We start from the raw sequence: 20417 nt of genomic DNA on the forward strand, positions 1-20417 counted from the left end.
ATCTTAACACATGAAGATAATTTTATCATTTCACATGTAAAATAATCAGACTTAAATTTACATCTCAGAACTTTTAACTTCATCAATGAATATCCTAAAAACCCTATCTTTTATGTCTCGTGTCTCTCAAGATGAAAAATATGTCATCAGTTACTAAGGTTTCCAGAAACAGTGACGGGTTTCATCGAGCCGTTCTCTATTTCTATTTCCTTGGTGACCATATTACAAGAAAGCTAGCTAGGGGACTGGGCTCTATCCATAATCATAGAAAAGACAATTCTAGAGAAGAGCTAACTGGTTCATATGAAAGTAGAATATGTCTAAAACTATTACTCAAAATTAGTAATATCAATTTTAACCCCCCCAAAATACAATAAAGGTTAAAAAGTGGCTGCAGTTTAATAAAAAAGCAGCATCTTCATTTGCTCTCTCAAATCAAAACTCATCATAATGAAAACTGTAATTGCTACTAGTGCAGTAAGGAATTTTGGTTCTGAAAACTCTGTTGTAAGTTATGCTGTACCAGAATCACTGTGGAGCTCTGGATGAAGTGGCTCTGGAGAATACTTCATCCAATTGCTGCTGTATCCCCTGCTGAAAATAACTGAACACTATGCTCTGACAGGGTACGTAATATTAAGATATTTTCTCTTACATGGGCTAACTATCCAATTGTCTAGGTGCTTTAAGTATTATTTCTCAGGGAGAATAATTAGTTTTTGGCAACCGATAAACCCCACAGATTTATCAAAACCAATTATTAATGAAAAATGTTTCTATTAATGTTACCTAAATTTATCTATGTTATGTTTTTTCTCTAACCATTCAACAAAAACTAAAGGATGTGTTCCTTGTAATAAAACTATACCTTCACAAACATAATGTAGAAGGAGGACATATGGCTTAATTTTCTTCTTGAGAATGATGTTGTTTAGACTTTTGACTTATGCTAATGCGGTGGGCTTAAGGGATCCTGAAGCCCTCTGGCCACAAAAAGAAAATATTTAAAAGACTCAAATAAATTAACCTACAATTTTGCAAAGAAGTAAAGGAATTAAGCTAAGGCTAGCGGTAAAGCCTATGTACTTCCTCAGATTAATTCCTCATAACAATTCTGAGGTAGGTACTATCCTCCCTTTTTATAGATATTATTCCCTCTATACAGATACAGAGTATTATAAAATTTGGCCAAGGTCACACAGCTTGTTGATGCCAGGGTTCTGATTTTCTAATCCAATTAGAAACATGAGTAATAAGCAAGAGCCTATCAAAACTGACCTGATAGATCTGAAAAACAATCTGGAAGAATTTCTAAAACTGAAAAATATAATACTTGAAATAATAAGCTCAATGAAAGAGTCAGATAGTAGAAGAACTTCAAATGAACCAGAAGAAAGGAAAAGAAATTATCCAGGACATAGCACAAGAAGACAGAAAATATGAGAGAGATGTTAAAAAAGACATGAAATAGGCCAGGCACAGTGGTTTAGCCTGTAATGCCAGCTAAATTTGGGAGGCCAAAGCGGCCAGACTGTTTGAGCTTAGGAGTTCAAGACTAGCCCGAGCAAATTAATGAAACTCTGTCTCTACAAAAAAAAACACCAAAATTAGCCAGGTGCAGTGGCGTGCACCCATAGTCCCAGAGACTTGGGGTGCTGAGGCAGGAGAATCACTCGAGCCCAGGAGGTTGAGGTTGCAGTGACAGCCATGTTCACGCCACTGCATTCCAACTTGGGCAACAGAGCGAGACCTGTCTCAACAAAACAAAACAAAACATGAAATAGAAATAAGGTCCTACATATATCCAACTGGCATTCCAGAAGGAGATAAAACACTGAGAATAAACAATAATTGAAGAAATAATAACTGAATTTTAAAGAAGTAATTCTAAATATAATACTTTTTTAAAAAAAGGCAAAAACAGATTACAAAATAGGAAATACTAAAGTTGGCTGGGCGAAGTGGGTCATGCCTATAATCCCAGCACTTCGGGAAGGTGAGGTGGGTGGATCACCTGAGGTCAGGAGTTCGAGACCAGCCTGGCCAACATAGTGAAACCCAGTCTCTACTAAAAATACAAAAATTAGTTGGGCATGGTGGTGCGCATCTTGTAACCCTAGCTACTTGGGAGGCTGAAGCAGGAGAATTGCTTGAACCTAGAAGGTGGAGGTTGCAGTGAGCCGAGATCGCACCACGGTACTCCAGCCTGGGCAACAGAGGAGTCCGTCTCAAAAAAAAAAAGAGAAAATACTAAAGTTAAAAAAACAAAAAGAACACTGTTAACTTTTCCATGAGATATAAGTGATTCATTTAAAAAAAAGAAAAAAAAAAGGAAAATGGTTCTAGGATGTTTATTTCCAACAATCTGGCTGAAAAAACAAACATGCCACATTAACTTCTTTTTAACCTTCTTTTAAACCACTGAGCTGACAAGAAAGCATGGAATATTCAGAGGCCAAAAAATAAATGAAAACTGGGAACCTAAAGAGGAAAACTGAAAAATAAAGCTCTTTCTCTTTGGTCACATAACAAGGGAACAAGCTATGGTTTCACAGCCATACAGGAGGAAGAGACAAAGCCTAGGATACAAGTCTGTCTTGTATAAAATTGGGATCCTAAAGATAGGCTTAGGTGACAAGAAGTGAGAAAGTGTTGTCAGTTTCAGCTACTAATGAACTCTGTCAAATGAAAATCAGGGAAGTGACTAAGAATTGAGAGTAAAGACTATAAGGAATTACAGTAAAAGTCAAGTAAGAGTCAAGGAAAAGAGAAAGAATAGTTTTTTAAAAAATGTACACAATACCCACAGACACTAGTCACTTCCTCTCCTTAGCACTGTAGGTTCTGAAAATTTCAAGGACAGGCTTTACTCTGGTGTTTTCTCTTCTGTTGCGTCTGTTTCAGGCATTTAGTCAATCTACTAATGTTTTGGTAAACACGAAGTCCTCAAATTGGATAAAGATTATACAAAACATATTCTTTTGGATCCTTATCACTTAGTCGTAAGTGTACATAATTATGAAAAAAAGTTTGTACAAAAGCATAAGAAGTAGTCCAGCAAATTTTCTATTAAGAACAAAAAAATCAACACAAGTTGAGGGCAGATTTTATTCAAATACCTGGCAGCTGTGATCAGTATCCAATCCATCCCAGAGACTCATAAACTGAGCTTTCATCATGGCTGTAGCTTCATGGTCAGAACTTGAACGGTTTCGTAGAAAGGAGTCTAGAAGCAAAAGGTCCTTAACCTTAGAAATTAAGAATAATCTAGAAGTAAAAGGTCCTTAACTTTAGAAATTAAGAATTAATTATTTACCCCCCCACCTTTTTTTTTGAGACAGGATCTCACTCTGTTGCCCAGGCTGGGGTGCAATGGCGCAATTACAGCACACTGCAACCTCAAACTCCCAGGCTTAAGTGATACTCCTGCCTCAGCCTCTCGAGTAGCTAGCACTACAGGTACGTGCTACCATGCCTAGCTAACTTTTTTTTATTTTCTGTAGAGACAGGTCTCACTATGTTGCCAAGGCTGGTCTTGAACTCCTGGCCTCAAGTGATTCTCCTGCCTCAGCCTCTTAAAGTGCTGGGATTACAGGCATAAGCCCCCATGCCTAGCCTTATTTTATTTACTCTTTATGTAATTTCAAATGTTCCTAACACACGGAAATGAAAAACGTTTGAGATGATGGGTATTCTAATTACCCTGATCCGATCACTATATACTATAGTGATCATTGAAATGTCACTCTGTACCCCATAAATATGTGTAATTATGTCAATTAAGAAAAATGAAAATAAAAGAAAAAATTGTTTTAAAGCTGAAAACTTTATGAAAGATTACAAAGAAATTGGGCTACGTGTTTTAGACACTATTCTGATACAATAAACTTGGTAAATTATTAGGCAAATTAAAACACGATCATTCATAATTTTTGTTTCTTCTCTAAAAATACATTCATGACAACATACGTAAGAAAAATGAAGGATCTAGTACTGAGAGGCTGGAAGAGTTATGTGGAATCTCAGAGGAAAGCCTGTGCATTTTGCCTCTTAACTTTCTAGGACACCTGAACCCACTGCGTTCTTAGTTATAGGGTCGCATACTTTTTTCTCATGCAGTTTCCTGGTAATAAACAAAAACAACACGGAAAAATGCGTAAAACACTATTAAGCAGAAAAATGTAGGACAGAAAATGATTTAAAACATATATGCTGGAATGCACATTACATATGTTATACTTGGTAAAAAAGCTTTTATGGAAATATACAAAAATGCTAATTACGTTGTGTTATAGCTCAGGGATGGATTTAAGGACAAGTTTAACTTTCTCTTTTATTTTCTGTCTTCCAAATTATCTACAATGAACACGAAATGATTTTTTTTAAAAAGGAGAAAACAATTTTCTTTTATAAGATTGAAAGGTGCTATTTTTTTAAAAAAAGTAAATGCACATCTGACAAATGGTGCTGGAGCAACTGGACATTCATAAGCAAAAAAACTGACTGACACAGACTTTGTAGTTTTCACAAAAATTAACACAAAATGGATCACAAATGTGCATGTAGAACACAAAATTCTAAAACTTTTAGGAAATAATATGGTAGAAAATCTAGGTGACCTTGGACTTGGTGATTAATTTTTATATGTAACACCAAAAGCATGATCCATCAAAAATAAATGTGTAAGTTGAACTTAAAATTCCTGGCTGGGCACAGTGCCTCACACCTGTAATCCCAGCACTTTGGGAGGCCGAGGCAGGTGGATCACTTAAAGTCAGAAGTTTGAGACCAGCCTGACCAATATGGTGAAACCTCATCTCTACTAAAAATACAAAATTGGCTGGGCATGGTGGCAAATGCCAGTAATCCCAGCTACTTGGGAGACTGAGGCAGGAGAATCACTTGAATTCAGGAGACAGAGATTGCAGTAAGCTGAGATCACACCACTGCACTCCAGCCTGGGCAACAAGAGTGAAACTCTGTCTCAAAAAAATACATAAAATAAACAAAATAAAATAAAAATAAAAATAAAATAAAATTCCTGCTATGTGAAAGATACTGCTAAGGAAATGAAATGACAAGCCACAGACTGGCAAAAAATATTTGCAAACACCTACCTGGTAAAGGACTTGGACCCAAAATATAAAAAGAATTCTTAAAGTTCAACAATAAGATAATAACCTAATTGTTGTTCCCAATACAAATAAATGATACATCTTTGAGGTGACAGATATTCCAATTAGCCTGATTTACTCATTGCATAGGTACCTCATACATATGTACAATTATTATGTACCAATTAAGAAATTAAAAAGTCAGACAATAAAAAAATTAGTTGTTTTAAAATGAGCAAAAGATTTGAACAGACACCTCAACAAAGATACACAGATGACAAATAAGCATATGAAACAATGCTCAACATCATGTCATTACGAAAATGCAAATTTAAAAAATGGTAAACTATTAGATACCTATATACCTATTACAATAGCTAAAATCCCCCAAATTAATAAAACCAAATGCTAGAGAAGATGTATAGCAACAGGAACCTCAGTTATTGCTGGTGGAAATGCAAAATGGTACAGCCCCTTTGGAAGACCGCTTGCTAGTTTCTTACGAAGCTAAACATTATTTTACCATATGATCCAGCTGTTGGACTCCTAGGTATTCTACCCAATTGAGACGCAACCTGTTTCCACAGGAAAACCTACACATGATGCTGTCAGCAGCATTACTCCTAACTGCCCAAAACAAGGTGTCATTTAATAGATGAATGAAAAAACTAACTGTGGTTCATCTACATAATAGAATATTATTTAGCAATAAAAATAAGCTATCAAATCATGAAAAGATGTGGAGGAAACTTAAATGCATATTGCTAAGGGAAAGAAGTCAGTCTGAAAAGATTACATATTGTATGATTCCAACTGTAACATTACAGAAAAGGTACAACCATAGAGACAGTAAAAAAGATCAGCAGATGCCAGCAGTTTGGGACGAAAAGGGAAGGACAAATATTTGATACTATTGTGTATGAGACTGTGATGATAAATAAAAAACATTATGCTTTGTCAAAGCCCAAAGAACTGTACAACACAAAGAATGAACCTTAAACCATGGACTTTGGTTAACTACAATGTATCAATACTAGTTCATTAATAAATGTCTTATGCTAGTATTAATACTAGGAGAAACTATATATCTGGGGGGCATATGGGAACTCTCTATATGATTTCTGCTCAATTCTGCAAACGTAAAACCATTATTAAAAAGAAACACTATTAATGTATTTTAGAAAAGGTTAATGAAGATATGAGGTTACAAGAAACAAAGAAAAAAAATCCCAGAGTTCAGAAAAAAGTGGAACTGAACATAAGAGTTGGAAAACCTTGACGTGATTATGCCACTGTGTGTTTATAAACACAGCAGGTATGCATATAGACATACATAGCATCAAAAGGTTCTGCTTTGTTGTTAACATCCACATACAGGCTGAAGCCAAGATGCTTGGAAGGATTAACACTCACAGAAAGGGTAGACAAGAAAAAAGAATTCTGCTCATCACTGTACAAGGAAACTTGTCCATCTTTGCTTGGGCTCTGAGGGATAAAATGTCCTCCTTACACATAAAAAACTAGGACCATGGGGAGTCTCTTTCAGGTATGAAGTCTAAATTTGTACCACCATTCAGTCCGGGAACACACAAACTGAGAAATTATCTAAAATTGGTTTTGAACAATCAGACCCCTGAAGTTCTAAGCAGAGGACAGAAAAAGTATTCTAGATCTTCTTAGGCAACAAATAATTCTCATATAAAAACAAGCCTAAAGCCATCTAATGTTACAAATGACACAAGGAAACAAACCACTATATAAAAAAAGAGTCAACATAAAGTAAAATTAGAATTTCAGAAAAGAGCAATTCAAAAACTGTACAAAAATAATATGCTTAAAATTCTAAAGATATAAAAGGGATTGAAATTCTAAAAGAGCAAGCTACAATAAAAAAGGGAAACATTTTATAAAGAACCAAACAGAACTTCTAAAGTTCAAATATAATAAACAAAAAACAAACCCAATGGTTGAAAGATTAAATATAGCCAAGGAAAGAATTGCTTTTTATAACCTACTCAAAAATTGAATTATTTTTAAGTTGTACCATTATTTTATGTACCAACAAGAAACTTAAAATGCTGCCAACTCAATTGTAACATGCTCTCCCAATTCTGAAGATGCTAAAATGTAAAAAAAAAAAAAAAGTATGTTTTAGAATTGATTAAATATAGTACACAACTAAATGATGAACTGTAGAAATGACTCAAAATGAAAGAGATGAAGAATTTTTATTTTTTGAAGATGGGGTCTTGCTCTGTTGCCCAGGCTGCAGTGCAGTGGCATGACCTTGGCTCACTGAATATCCTCAATCTCCTGGGCTCAAGTGATCCTCTCACCTCAGCCTCCCAAGTAGCTGGGACTAGAGGCATGCATTGCCATACCTGGCTAATTTTTGTATTTTTTTGAGATATGGGGTCTCACGTGTTGTCCAGGCTGGTCTCGAATTACTGGACTCAAGGAAACCTCCTGCCTTGGCCTCTCCAAGTGGTGGGATTACAGATGTGAGCCACCACACCTGGCCTGAGAATTGTTTTTTTTTTTTAATGGGAGCATTGCAACATGCAAAGATATACAATGGCTGAGAAATCTTCCAGAATTAATGAAAGACACACATCCTCAGATAAACCACCATAAGGCTTAGCAGGCTAAATGAAAATAAATGCAGACCTAGAAGAAAACCATACTTAAATAGCAGAATGACATAAAAATCTAATAGCAACTAGAAAGAAAGGATAGATTACTTACAAATATAGGGCAATAAGGAGAATTCTCAAAAGCAACAAGATTAGAAAGATTAGAATGCAATGGAATTGTAGCTTTAAGATGCTGAAAGTTACGCTGTATCATTTAAGAGAGAAGGTAGAATTAACACATTTTCACACGCAGAAAGAATCTACTCTTTATACAACCTTTGCTGAAAGAACTTTGAAAGACTTCAGTAAAAACAAAGTTAAATCTAGAAAAGACAAGATCAAAGAAGCAATGGTGAGCCAAAAACCTAGCAAACGTGGCACTAAACAAGCAATGCCAGTATAAAACAATATAGAAGGTATAAGAAAAATAAAATGTTTAACAATAACATGTAAGAGATGAGATATTATTATTACCTAAGAGTTCTAAGTTCTCTGTGAATTATTTGGGAGGAGGGTAGAGATTACCTTTGACTTTTAAGTTGATATTCTAAACATTTCACTAAAGTAAAAGAATGTATAACTTCTAAACCTGTAGCAAGAAAAAGGGAATAAAGCAAAAAAGTCTACTAGACTGGTAAATTAAAAGCAAAAAATAATATAGCAGAAATCAATCAGCTAGGTGGCATAATCCCTGCACTTTAGGAGGCCGAGGCAGGAGGATCACTTGAGCTCAGAAGTTTGGGGCCAATCTAGGCAACACTGTAAGACCTCATCTCCACAAAAAAATTAAAACATTAGCAGGGCATGGTGCCACACGCCTATATTCTCAGCTACTTGGAAGGCTGAGGTGGGAGGATTACTTGAGCTGGGGAGGTCAAGGCTGCAGAGAGCCATGATTGTGCCGCTGCAATCCAGCCTGGGTGACAGAGTGTGAAAAAAAAAATTTTAAAAAGAAATCTGAATTATCTCAGCTATCATAATAAAATCAAACTAATCACACTTCCCAGTTAAAGGGAAGCTTAGATTACAATTTTTAGAAAATATAGCTAATAGGCCAGGTGTGGTGGATCACACCTGTAATCCCAATGCTTTGGGAGGCCAAGGCGGGGCAGATCACTTGACCCCAAGAGTTTTAGACCATCCTGGGCAACATGGAGAAACCCTGACTCTACAAAAATTAGTGGGGTGTGGTAGCACACACCTGTGGTCCCAGCTACTCAGGAGGCTGAGGTGGAAGGTTCACTTGAGCCTGGGGAGGCTGAGCTGCAGTGAGCCATAATCATGCCACTGCATTCTAGCCTGGGTAACAGAGTGAGATGCTGTCTTAAAAACAAACAAAAACAAAGACAAAAAACCAGCTATATGCTCCTCTGTTCAAGATGCACACCAAAAAACCAAAATAACTGGAGTAAACTGATGAGAAAAGATACATAAAGCAAACAGTAACCAAAACAAAGCTATACTATATATCTATATCTGTTTCTCTCTCTACATGTTTACATAGCCTATCATACTAAATGTAACTACAATAAAATATAATTCAAAAGTACAGTAATAGTTATATAAATATATATCCCAATACTAATAATACTGTATAACTATACACATTTATAATATACATACCAGTAACAAAACAAAAATAAATCCATAAAATGTAGCAAGAGTCCATTAATATAAAAGTCATGACATACAGCAAAGGATAGTCTAGTTTGCTGTCTTTTTGGAAAAGAATGAAATTAGATTCCTATCTCATGCTACATATAATTTTTAAAAAGAGAACATTTATGGGGATAGTGAAGGTATTTGTAAACCAGATACAAAAAGTATAAACCACAAAGGAAAAATACTGACTATAGACAACTGTAAAAAAAAAAATATCAGAAACAAAGATAAACAAACTAGAAAATAGGTGTAATCATAATAAACATCAACAAAATAAAACTACAAATAACTCCAAAGAAATACTGAGAATTCACAAATAAGAAAATCCAAATGACTAATTGACATGCTAAAAGATGCCCAAATTTACTACCAAGCAGGAAAACATAAATAGGTATAATAACTTTAAAGAACTGGTAATCCTAATGAGGTTGAAGACAGATACATCCACACAACCAAATGATTCAACTTCTAGCTATCTTTCTCGGGCAAACATATATACATGAGAAAACATGTACATGGGTGTCCACTGCATACTGTTTGTAACAGAGAAGACAGAAAAACCTATCTATCAAGTAGGGGAATATATAGTCTATGGTTCATTCTACAACACAGAAATTATACATAGCATATTATGATGTTGGTTACGTTCTTTGTTTTATTAATACGGCCTAATAAATGTTAAAAACTAAGTCTGATTATCTAAATATCTTTAAAAATGGCCTTTAAAAACACTCATATAGAAAACATAGCATACCTATTTCATCTATAAAGATGATGGATGGTTGTAGCTTTATGGCAAGGGAGAAGACAGCAGCAGCCAATTTTTGAGATTCTCCATACCACTTGTCGGTCAGTGTCGAAGGCTGAAGGTTAATAAATCGACAGCCTGCTTCTTTTGCAGTGGCCTTGGCAATCAACGTTTTACCACAGCCTGGAGGCCCATAGAGAAGAACACCTGGAAATGAATATGTTATTTATTGCCGTTAAGGGGATCTTTGCTTTAATTTATATGATAATCAATAGAATATTAACTCTTTCCACAAAAAACTTTCCCAATATTCAATCCTGCTTTTATTTAACCTTGTTTATAGTAGTTAAGACAGGAGAAAGCAAGATGCCATGTTCTAAGTTCAGTGTCAGTTAAGAGCATATATTTGGTGATGACAGCATCCTGTGCCCTCTCCCTTCACGAAAAGGTTCAGTTTAAATGCTCACCTTGACATCCAAATTCATACCACTTTATTAACAGTTGATAAGCAAAATCATCTAAGGCCCTCCACCTTCACAAGCAAACAAAGCACCACAGTGCTTTGATATTAGCCTACAGAAGGTAAACAACTTCAAAACAGATTGTGGCAAACACTGTTTTGCTGTTGCTCACAGATTAAGTTTTAGTCAAAGGACATGTGCCTTTTTCCAAACTGATAATCTTTTCCTAAAAGAAACAGAAATTATCAGTCACTCCTGTTTTAATTTCCAAAGAATAAAACTATATTATTAACCTATGGTCTCCATTAACAGCATTTTGTTGCTAAATACAATTTAAGGTAACACTTGAACATTTTGGGAACTACCACCAACTGTTTCTCAACTAAAATGAGATAGCATTTTCTAAATTTAATAACATTAAATATATAATACTAAAATTATAATTTTACTAAATTACTAAATTCAGTACTACATGATTTGGTACCTAAACTTAGTACAACGATGGTTATGAAAATAAACCATCTACAGACAGCCCTAACAAAAACTGTAATAGGCAGACCTCTCAAAATACTTGCTTAATTAAAAACTCAACTTTTCCTATGAAAGAGTATTTTTTAAAATGCCATCTATATAGATGGCATGCTAGGGTAAACTGGAAGCAATCTGGAGGAGTCCAAAATTTTCTTATATATAATAAAAATAAAATTCAAAATGAGAAGAAAAATAATTTTGTATGAAATTCCCCAAAAATATCTCCATTTTTTTAAAAAAATAAGAAATCTGCACCTGATTCCATAACTCCAGCAATTTTATTTTTCACATCAAACACTTCAAAATAATGTTCAAGCTCTTCCTCAAGCATACATAGAATTTTCTACTGGTCTTCATAATTCTTGAAGATTCAAGTTCTAACAGCAACTAATCCAAGTTTAATCATACTAAACTTTTCCATAGCTGACATTTAAATTTAAATCCATAAGCTTTACCAATACATGTTAATTGTATTTTCAACATTCTGCAAATTTTAGCTAAGTTCACTTAGGTGCTTAAAATTTGGTTAAGTCAGTTATAATCTGAATCTTCTACTGACACTTTTCTTTTGGATGGCTCATATGAAACAATACAGAATAGTAATCTAAAACCACTAGTTTGCAGATACTTGGAATTATCATTAATTTCATCATTTTGATCACATAATTTAATATAGAATGCATATCCATTAGAAAACTTTTATACACGTTACTTAAATCTCTGGGTTTTTATACTGTTACACCTAGTACTTTCTTAAAAACTAAATTAAATTTCAGGGTTTTAGAACAAAGTATTTATGCAAAAGCCTCCATATTTTGTTGACTTTGTAGCTACTCTACCACTTCATAAACATATTCAGTGCTTTTAGAATGTTGTGTTTGTTTCAAATTATTCATTTATCACTTGGAATATTTCCTTTCTAGTAGTTCGGTTTTGTTACTTCTTAGCAGGATGAAGTTTTTCCAAATATTCTTCTTCAAGGATTAAAATTAGTGTTATTAACTGAGCAGTTACGAGTGTCTGGAGTGCCTAAAGATACAATATGCAAAGAAAGCTTTTGGCTATTGGCTATGCTAACTTTCTGGGGATAGGCTGTAACAAATAACGTACAGGAGCTGTCAATATCCCCTTCTTGACCTATGTAGTAGTTACATAAGTGTTAGCCTTATAGTTATTCAGTAAACTGCTTTATCCCCACTCCTGTGGCTCACGCCTATAATCCCAGCACTTTGGGAGGTTGAGGCGGGCAGATCACGAGGTGAGGAGATTGAGACCATCCTAGGTAATACAGTGAAACCCTGACTCTATTAAAATACAAAAAATTAGCTAGGCATGGTGGTGCACGCCTGTATTCCCAGCTATTCGGGAGGTTGAGTTAGAAGACTCTCTTGAACAGAGTTTGAACAGAGGCAGAGTTTGCAGTGAGCCAAGACTGCGCTATTGCACTCCAGCGTGGGCAACAGAGCGAGACTCCTTCTCAAAAAAAAAAAAAAAAGTCACACTAAAATTCACGTTGGCTTGTTTGACACATTATCAGTCAGTCTAGAGATAACATTATTTAGAGTGGCACCTTTTCTACATACTTTCCTAAAATGGTCTCCACAGTGATAATATTTATGATAGGTGACAAACGAGTACTGCAAATGAATGTGAGGCATTTGGCTTTAATTACTAGCTTTGCAACCTTTAAATTAGTTATTTCAGCTTAATCTCATAGTTTTATAACCAATTTCAACAAATAAAAACTGTGTTTATTATCTTATGCTATATAGAGGCTTAAAAATTTAAATCCCTTTTTAAGATGGATGTATTTGGTAATGGCTTTACTTAGTAAGTGCTACATGCAAATAAAAGATTTAGGAAGAGGCTGGGCATAGTGGCTCACACCTGTAATCCCAACACTTTGGGATGCCAAGGCAGGAGGATAACTTGAGCCCAGGAGTTCAAGACTAGCCTGGGCCACAAAGTGAGACCCTGTCTCTACAAAAAATTAAAACATTAGGCAGACATGGTTGGTACATGCCTTGCAGTTCCAACTATTCAGGACCGAGAGGCAGGAGGATCATTTGAGCCCAGGAGGCTGCAGCAATGGGCTATGGTTACACCACTGCACTCCAGCCTGGGAGAGAGAGTAAGACTCTGTCTCAATAAAAAAGGATAAGGAAGAAAAAAAGTACTAGGACAAACAAATCCAAATTTGAGATAATCCTCATTTATGACTAATATTCCACCTTAATAGTGACTATTTTTCTTCTTTGGACAACAGTTTATCGGCTTTAATATAAAAATTGTCCAAATGGTACAAAAATATACATCTATATAAATTAGATCTGCTTAAATATAAAGTACTTGAGAAGAATATGGGTCTTTATAACCTCAGAAAATCTATTTTTAAAATTATTTTTTTCCTTAGGTTATTCACATTTTAAAGAATGCACCAAAACACGAAGTATAACATTCACAAATATAATAAAATTTATACACCAAAATAACAATACAGAATTCAGAAAGTTTACTGAGGAAGCCATATGGTATTCAGATGGATTTTGTTGGAATTTTAACTGTTGTAAATTTTTAAACGTTTGGGGGGAAAATCATTTTTTTTTTTAACATAACCATCAGTATCTTATGTGTGCCCCAATTTCCCTGTCATCAATTAGTGGCATGATGGTGTGCACTAGCTTCAACTTTATATCTATACACAGTAGTTACATATGACCTCATGCACTGCATAGATACTGCACAGTCACTCTCCAATTATCTTTTTGTAGTCTATGTGAAGCAGTGATCACTTTCAGCTCAGATAGCAATAAACTATATAAGGATAACATAAAATTGTCAATAATTCCAACCTAGGTAACCTATTTCCAGTCCCAAAATGGAACAAATAAGGATGCATCTGATTTTACACTCTGATTCTATACACTAATATCCAATTTATGTTGAGGGTCAAAACGTAAATTAATGATCTTCAAAACTGTTTTTCTTGATTAAAAATTGTCCAAAAACATAAAGGTGAAAAAGTTCAAATAGCAAAACTTTATATAATCAGAAAATATTCATGTAACTTTTAAATTGGACAATGCCTTCAAATAAGAAGCAAATTTACATATAACTTTTGAAGTATTCCCTCCATAATTTGGTATCCACTCTGCTAACTGGGTCTTTAAACCAAGTCCAACTGGAGAAATCACCCAATTACCTGATTTAAGATGTCACTTATGAAAAAAAGAAGCTTTCTCTAACAGCATATAAAGAGTATTTTACTTTCCTAAATTCACTAGCATTGTCAAATTGAGAACTAAAAATGCAGAAAAGTTACTTTTTGTTCAGACTACAAATAATCTGGAAAAGGGTAATAAAGACTTAACTAAATAATCCGACTATGGCCATACATTTTTGATCTGGGCTCAAGTAATCATGCAAAAATTTTTTTTGGGGGGGAATCACAATAAACTAAAAGTGTTTTGTTAGGAAAAACTATAAGCAGTGTTGTTATTTCAGAAAACAAAAAGAAACACCTAATAGCTTTGTTGTTTTAATAATAAAAGAACATGTCATTTTTACTGTTAACTGTCATCCTCCACTAAACAGAAACAAAAATTATGTAGTGCATAAAATGCACAAGTATAGGCTTCAGTTACCTTTGATATGTAAATTAATGCATTTTACTGAAATAGCTGTAAATTTAGATAGATTATAAGCATAATAATTTAAACATACATAATGCTATTGCGATATTTTTAAAGATCCACTTTTTTGAAAAATCAATGTGACTAATAATTTGAGTTCAGTCTTGACTAACAACATATATCAAACCCATATAGTTTTGGCAATACATTAGACAGGAGCTAATCACCTTTAACAAGCATTAAGCATGACAGAAATATTTGCACAAGCTGGGCACGATGGCTCACGCCTGTAATCCCAACACACAGGGAGGCCAAGGCAGGTGAAGAACTTGAACTCAGGAGTTCAAGACCAGCCTGAGCAACATGGTGAAACCCCATCTTTACCAAAAATATAACAAAAGAGCCAGGCGTGTTGGCACATGCCTGTGGTCCTAGCTACTCAGGAGGCTCAGGCGGGAGGATCACTTGAGCCTGGGAGGCGAAGTTGAAGTGAGCCAAGATTATGCCACTGCATTTCAACTCGGGTGAGAGAGTGAGACCCCATCTCGAAAAGAAAAGAGAAGAGAAGAGAAGAGAAGAGAAGAGAAGAGAAGAGGAGAAAAGAAAAATATTTGAATGAACAAGAATTACACTTAATGATGCAGTTATAAGCACATTCAATTCTTGTGTTCCAAGACTTTCAAAGTGATTTTGAATAAGCAAACATCTCCATCAAAGTGAAATATTTAATTTCTAGTTCATCTGCAGATCAATATTTCCTGAAAAAGAATCATTACATTCTAAAAATAAGATTGTTGGAGTTGTGAAACAAGAAAAAAATGTCTTGGCTTGAAAACAAAACAAAACAAAAACCTTCTATTATGATTTTGAATTTTTCTTTAATCTTGATTTTCCAAATTTTAATTTACTTGGAAGTAAGAGAAATGAAATTGAAGGAGATTATTTTAACAAGTATTTTAATATGTAAATACAGGGAAAAAGCTTATCTCAATTTCAGATGCTAAAGAATGAGCAATTATTTTAAGAAATTTTCACCTAGATCTCTGCATCTTCTTGAGAATCTTATTTCACAAAAACTAGTTCTACAATGCAGGAAGTTTCGATGTTTTCTAGGATTTTAACGCTTTCAGCGAATATATACCTTTGCCATACCTTTTGGAGGTTGCAGAAGCCTGGAATTCTCAAACAAATGTTTCTTTTTGATAGGTAAGATGACTGTGTCTTTCAGATCCGTAATGACATCATCTAAACCTGCTATATCACTCCAAGTAACCTGGCAAAAGTTAAGGTCAGCATGAATTTTACTACAAATGTACACTCACTGAAGTAAAAAAGAACCCTCCCAAAATAGCAAATGTTAATGTGATAATTATACATAAATAAGTTAAAATCATATATTAACATGAGTAAAGACTTTTCCAAGCAATAATGAAATAAACTGCTATGAAAATGGAAAAAGGAATTTAATAGTCAACTATCTACTATTAAAAATCTGTAAGTCAGGTACTCAAAAATCTGCAAGGGTCTAATAAGCTAAATTCATTCCACTTATAAGGAGGAAATACTCTGCCACAAGAATATTGAGAACCAGCTGAGACATAATTTAGCACTGGCTAATGGGAAAGAGCTCATCAGGAATGTACCTATTTTACACAGGATGTTGTCAAGCACCACGGAAATTAATTTTAGAAATAAGGTCTTACAAAACATGACTTCTGAATTTTATCCATCAAAAGTAAACCTATGGGCCAGGCGTGGTCACTCACACTTGTAATCCCAGCACTATGGGAGGCCAAGTGAGCGGATCACTCGAGGTCAGGAGTTCGGGACCAGCCTGGCCAACATGGTGAACCCTGTCTCTACTAAAAATACAAAATAAATAAATAAATAAATAAATAAACCGGGTGTGGTGGTGTGTGCCTGCAGTCCCAGCTACTTGGGAGGCTGAGGCAGGAGAATCGCCTGAAACCAGGAGGTGGAGGTTGCAGTGAGCCAAGATCATGCCACTGCACTCCAGCCTGGGTGACAGAGCGAGACTCCCACTCGGGGAAAAAAAAAAAAAAAAAGTTTAAATCTATGTTGAAACTTAAGGAAGTATCTCTATAAATAAAAACAGGGCATACATATTTTCAAAATAGACAAGCAAAACCTGATTCAACTTGTCCTGAAAGGAATGGCACAGTAAAGGAGCTGGAGTTGGGGCCAATCAGAAGCAATACTTTACAATAGATTCATTTCCTTCATAATGTAAAAAAAAAAAAAAAAATGATAAAAAGGAAAGGTGCAAACCAGCAGCCAGATCCGAAAAAAAAATAACTTTCATTGTAACTGCAACAAAAAACTAAGTCTGCTAGTACAGATTTATTCAGAAATTAACATAGGTAGGGTTCCAAGAAGGTACCATTATAAATCTATAAATCAAATTCAAATGCAGGCTTAATTCTAGGGTGTGTGCATGTCTCTGTATACACAGATATTAAGACACTGCAGACTTTTATTTTCTAGATTTGGAGATGGGGCTATTTCATTCCATTTATTTATAGCAATATATCATTAATGTATTAGGGAAATATATTCTATTTATAGAATTTATAAATGTGTAACTATCATTACAAAATATTCATATAGGATCTTATACATTACATCAAGCTCATCCTCAAAATAATCCTTATGAAGTAGGTAAAGCAGGTTTTATTATCTCTAGATTATACATGAGGGAACTGAGACTCAAAGAGGAAATTATTTGCCAAGGCCATTAACGGAAAACCTGGGATTCAGTATCCTGTGTTATCATACCATATTATGAAAATCTAGGTTTAAACTCCATAAAACAAACATCCACATGACTTAAAGCAGTATGCTTTATATACCACAAAGGCAAATATATAAAAGTTTTACTAAACAAACGTGTACAGAAAAAGAGTTAACAAAGTAAGCCTGAGACTGTTATCCTTTGGGAAGGCATACTTGCAAGACTGGCCCTTGGCTGGCATGTGGGAACTTAGATTTCAGGAGAATCCCATCATTTCTTGACACTGTGCCTAAACTGTTTGTGCAAACAATATGGTTTATGGTGAAACACCCATTTTCCTTCTGGGAGTCTAGAATTTTGGTACATTTAAGGGAAGAGGGAATCTATATAACCAGCCCCCAATAAATATGTTGAAGACTGAGTCTCCAGTGAGCTTTCCTGGTGACAACATTGCACATGTGCTGTCACAACTTGATGCACTAATTAAGCACTGGGTGACTCCAGTTTGAATCTTGTGCCTGGCTTCCTTTAGACTTCATCCCATGCCACCTTCCCTTTGCTGATTTTGCTTTGTATCTTTTCAGTGTAATAAATCATATACAGGAATACAACTATATGCCAAGTCTTATGATTCAGCCTAGAGAATCAATGAACCCGGCCATGATCTTTAGGACCCCGACACAAAATGCTAGAACCCACCCCCACCTCCAAAAAAATCTTAAATAAGATTAAAGATACATACATGCATATTAAGAGGGTCTACTAGATGAGCAGCAATACTCATTTCATATTCTGAGAGCTTCACATTTTTCACACCAATTTGCTTCATTAGTTTTTCTGCCTAGAACGAAAAGAACAAACAACCTCCTTTGACTTGATATTTAGATACTGGCACTTTGAAATAGATATATGTGAAGTCTAAAGAGCAATGAACAGATACACAGGAAACTTCCAAGGATATTCTAGGTCCCTTGATCTTAGCCTTCTCCATTGTGAGCCCTCAGGTAAAGATTTGAGGCTCTATTTTACAGAAATCAGGGAAATTTAACTACCTTTCAGGAAATGAGAAAATAGGGTATGTGACTGAAGAGATCTTGCACTTCCAAGAGAGGCTCCCATTATTTCAATCAGACTCAAGGATACAGCTTAGTTTCTCATTCCTAACAGAACGATCATGACAGGTAAGGGTAAAATCTCAAGATGAAACACACAGGAGTTAAGGAGGGCAAGAAATGTATAACTGAAGTTTCTTTAAACAGTATCTGAAATGGATGTCCAACTTCCTTCAAATTAATCCAGGTATCTACAATAGATGGCCATACATATCCCATTTGAAATTGCTCTGATATGCTGTCCCTTTTAGGTAGAAGTCAATTCCTGGGACTAGGCAACCAGAGTTATAATAAAAATAACTCTACATTAGAAGTATATTTGCATATATTCTCAAAGCAGGCCACAACCAGCATTAAACCTATGAGTTCTAGCAACACAACAAAGCTTTCAATTAAAATAAAGATAATGAAAAACATTTACTGAGTGTGCCAAATATTATGCCAAAATACAGTAAAAGGATTAACTTACTGAATCCTCAGAGCCAATACTATGAGATAGGCATAATATTTTCCCAATCACAGAAAAAGAAACTGAAGTTTAGCATGATTAAGTAATTTGCCTTTGGTTAAAAGTTAGCAAACAGAAGAAACAAGATATGAATTCAAGGAGTCCAACACTACAGTCCATACTTAACTACCACACATATTTGCCCTGATTTCTTCAATTTTAAGATTGGAGTTTATAACCACGAAAAGAGTCTTTAAAAATCTATACATAACAAATTCAAATTTCAATTAAGTGAACATTTTAGAAATGAAGGGACTCTGGTAAATCAGGTTTACCTAAGTTTTGGTTATTACGTTTTCCTAAAATGCTTTTGATTATATAGAATCTTGCTATCTGTCCAGGGTTATGACTGCTCTAAAAGGAAATTCACATCACACAGCATTTTAGTTATAGAATGGCTAGGAGGTTGGGATAAATGTATTTTAATAGCTTTAAAAAAAAGTACTATGGGGGCCAGGAATGGGGGCACACACTTGTAATCCCAGCACTTTGGGAGGCTGAGTTGGGAGGACTGCTTGAGCCCAGGAGTTCGAGACCAGCGTGGGCAACATAGACGCCATCTCTACAAAAAATCAAAACTTAGCTGGATGTGGTAGCACACGCCCGTAGTCCTAGCTACTCTGGAGGCTGAGGGAGGAGGATTACTTGAGCCTTGGAGATCAAGGCTGCAGTGAGCCATAATCATGCCACTGCATTCCAGCCTAGACAAGAGAGAAATCCTGTCTCATAAGAATTTTTAAAAAGTGCTATGAACCACATCACACAACCAAATAGGATAAATCTCTTATTTATCTTGCCCTTGCAAAATCACTGAATCAATAGATAATCTTTTGTAGATTCCTTTATCTCTTGTAAATAACTTCTCTTTTACTGCCATAAGTCATTTACATGTCAGTTATAAAAGGTATCCTATTTTAGCAACTGAATAACATTTACTCTTCATTTTCATTATGCTACAGTAAATGTGAAACCCTCCCACATGTGTTCTTTTTAAGCAACGCTCGAAGACAGTGGTTTTCCCAGGGAACATTTAGCAAACTCTGGAAATACTTTTGGTTGTCACACTTGGGGGTAGGGTGATACCAGCATCTAGTCAGTAGAGGTGGAGATGCCACTGAACATTCTACAAGGCACAGGACAGCCTCCCTTTCCCCATCCCAAAGAATTACTGGCCCAAAATGTCAACAATGCCTGATCTGGGAAACCCTGTTTTTTCCCCTATTAGCTGGTTGCCCTGAAAATTTTACTCTATGCCACAACTGCC

The 20417-nt window shown here is 35.2% G+C and overlaps 1 protein-coding gene across 2 annotated transcripts in view; it reads right to left on the reverse strand.

Annotated features, from left to right (window-relative positions):
* ATAD1 (ATPase family AAA domain containing 1) overlaps window positions 1–20417 on the reverse strand; it is a 66496-nt gene that overhangs the window by 22304 nt on the left and 23775 nt on the right. For both annotated transcript variants that reach the window (XM_007963469.3, XM_007963467.3), the window contains exons 3-6: window positions 18276–18374; window positions 15934–16054; window positions 10164–10364; window positions 3120–3226 (exon numbers count right to left, since the gene is read on the reverse strand). In XM_007963469.3, the coding sequence (XP_007961660.1) occupies window positions 3120–3226; window positions 10164–10364; window positions 15934–16054; window positions 18276–18374 (528 nt within the window). The remainder of the gene's footprint in view (window positions 1–3119; window positions 3227–10163; window positions 10365–15933; window positions 16055–18275; window positions 18375–20417) is intronic.

Source organism: Chlorocebus sabaeus, chromosome 9, assembly GCF_047675955.1.
Source record: "Chlorocebus sabaeus isolate Y175 chromosome 9, mChlSab1.0.hap1, whole genome shotgun sequence".
Lineage (NCBI taxonomy): Eukaryota > Metazoa > Chordata > Mammalia > Primates > Cercopithecidae > Chlorocebus > Chlorocebus sabaeus.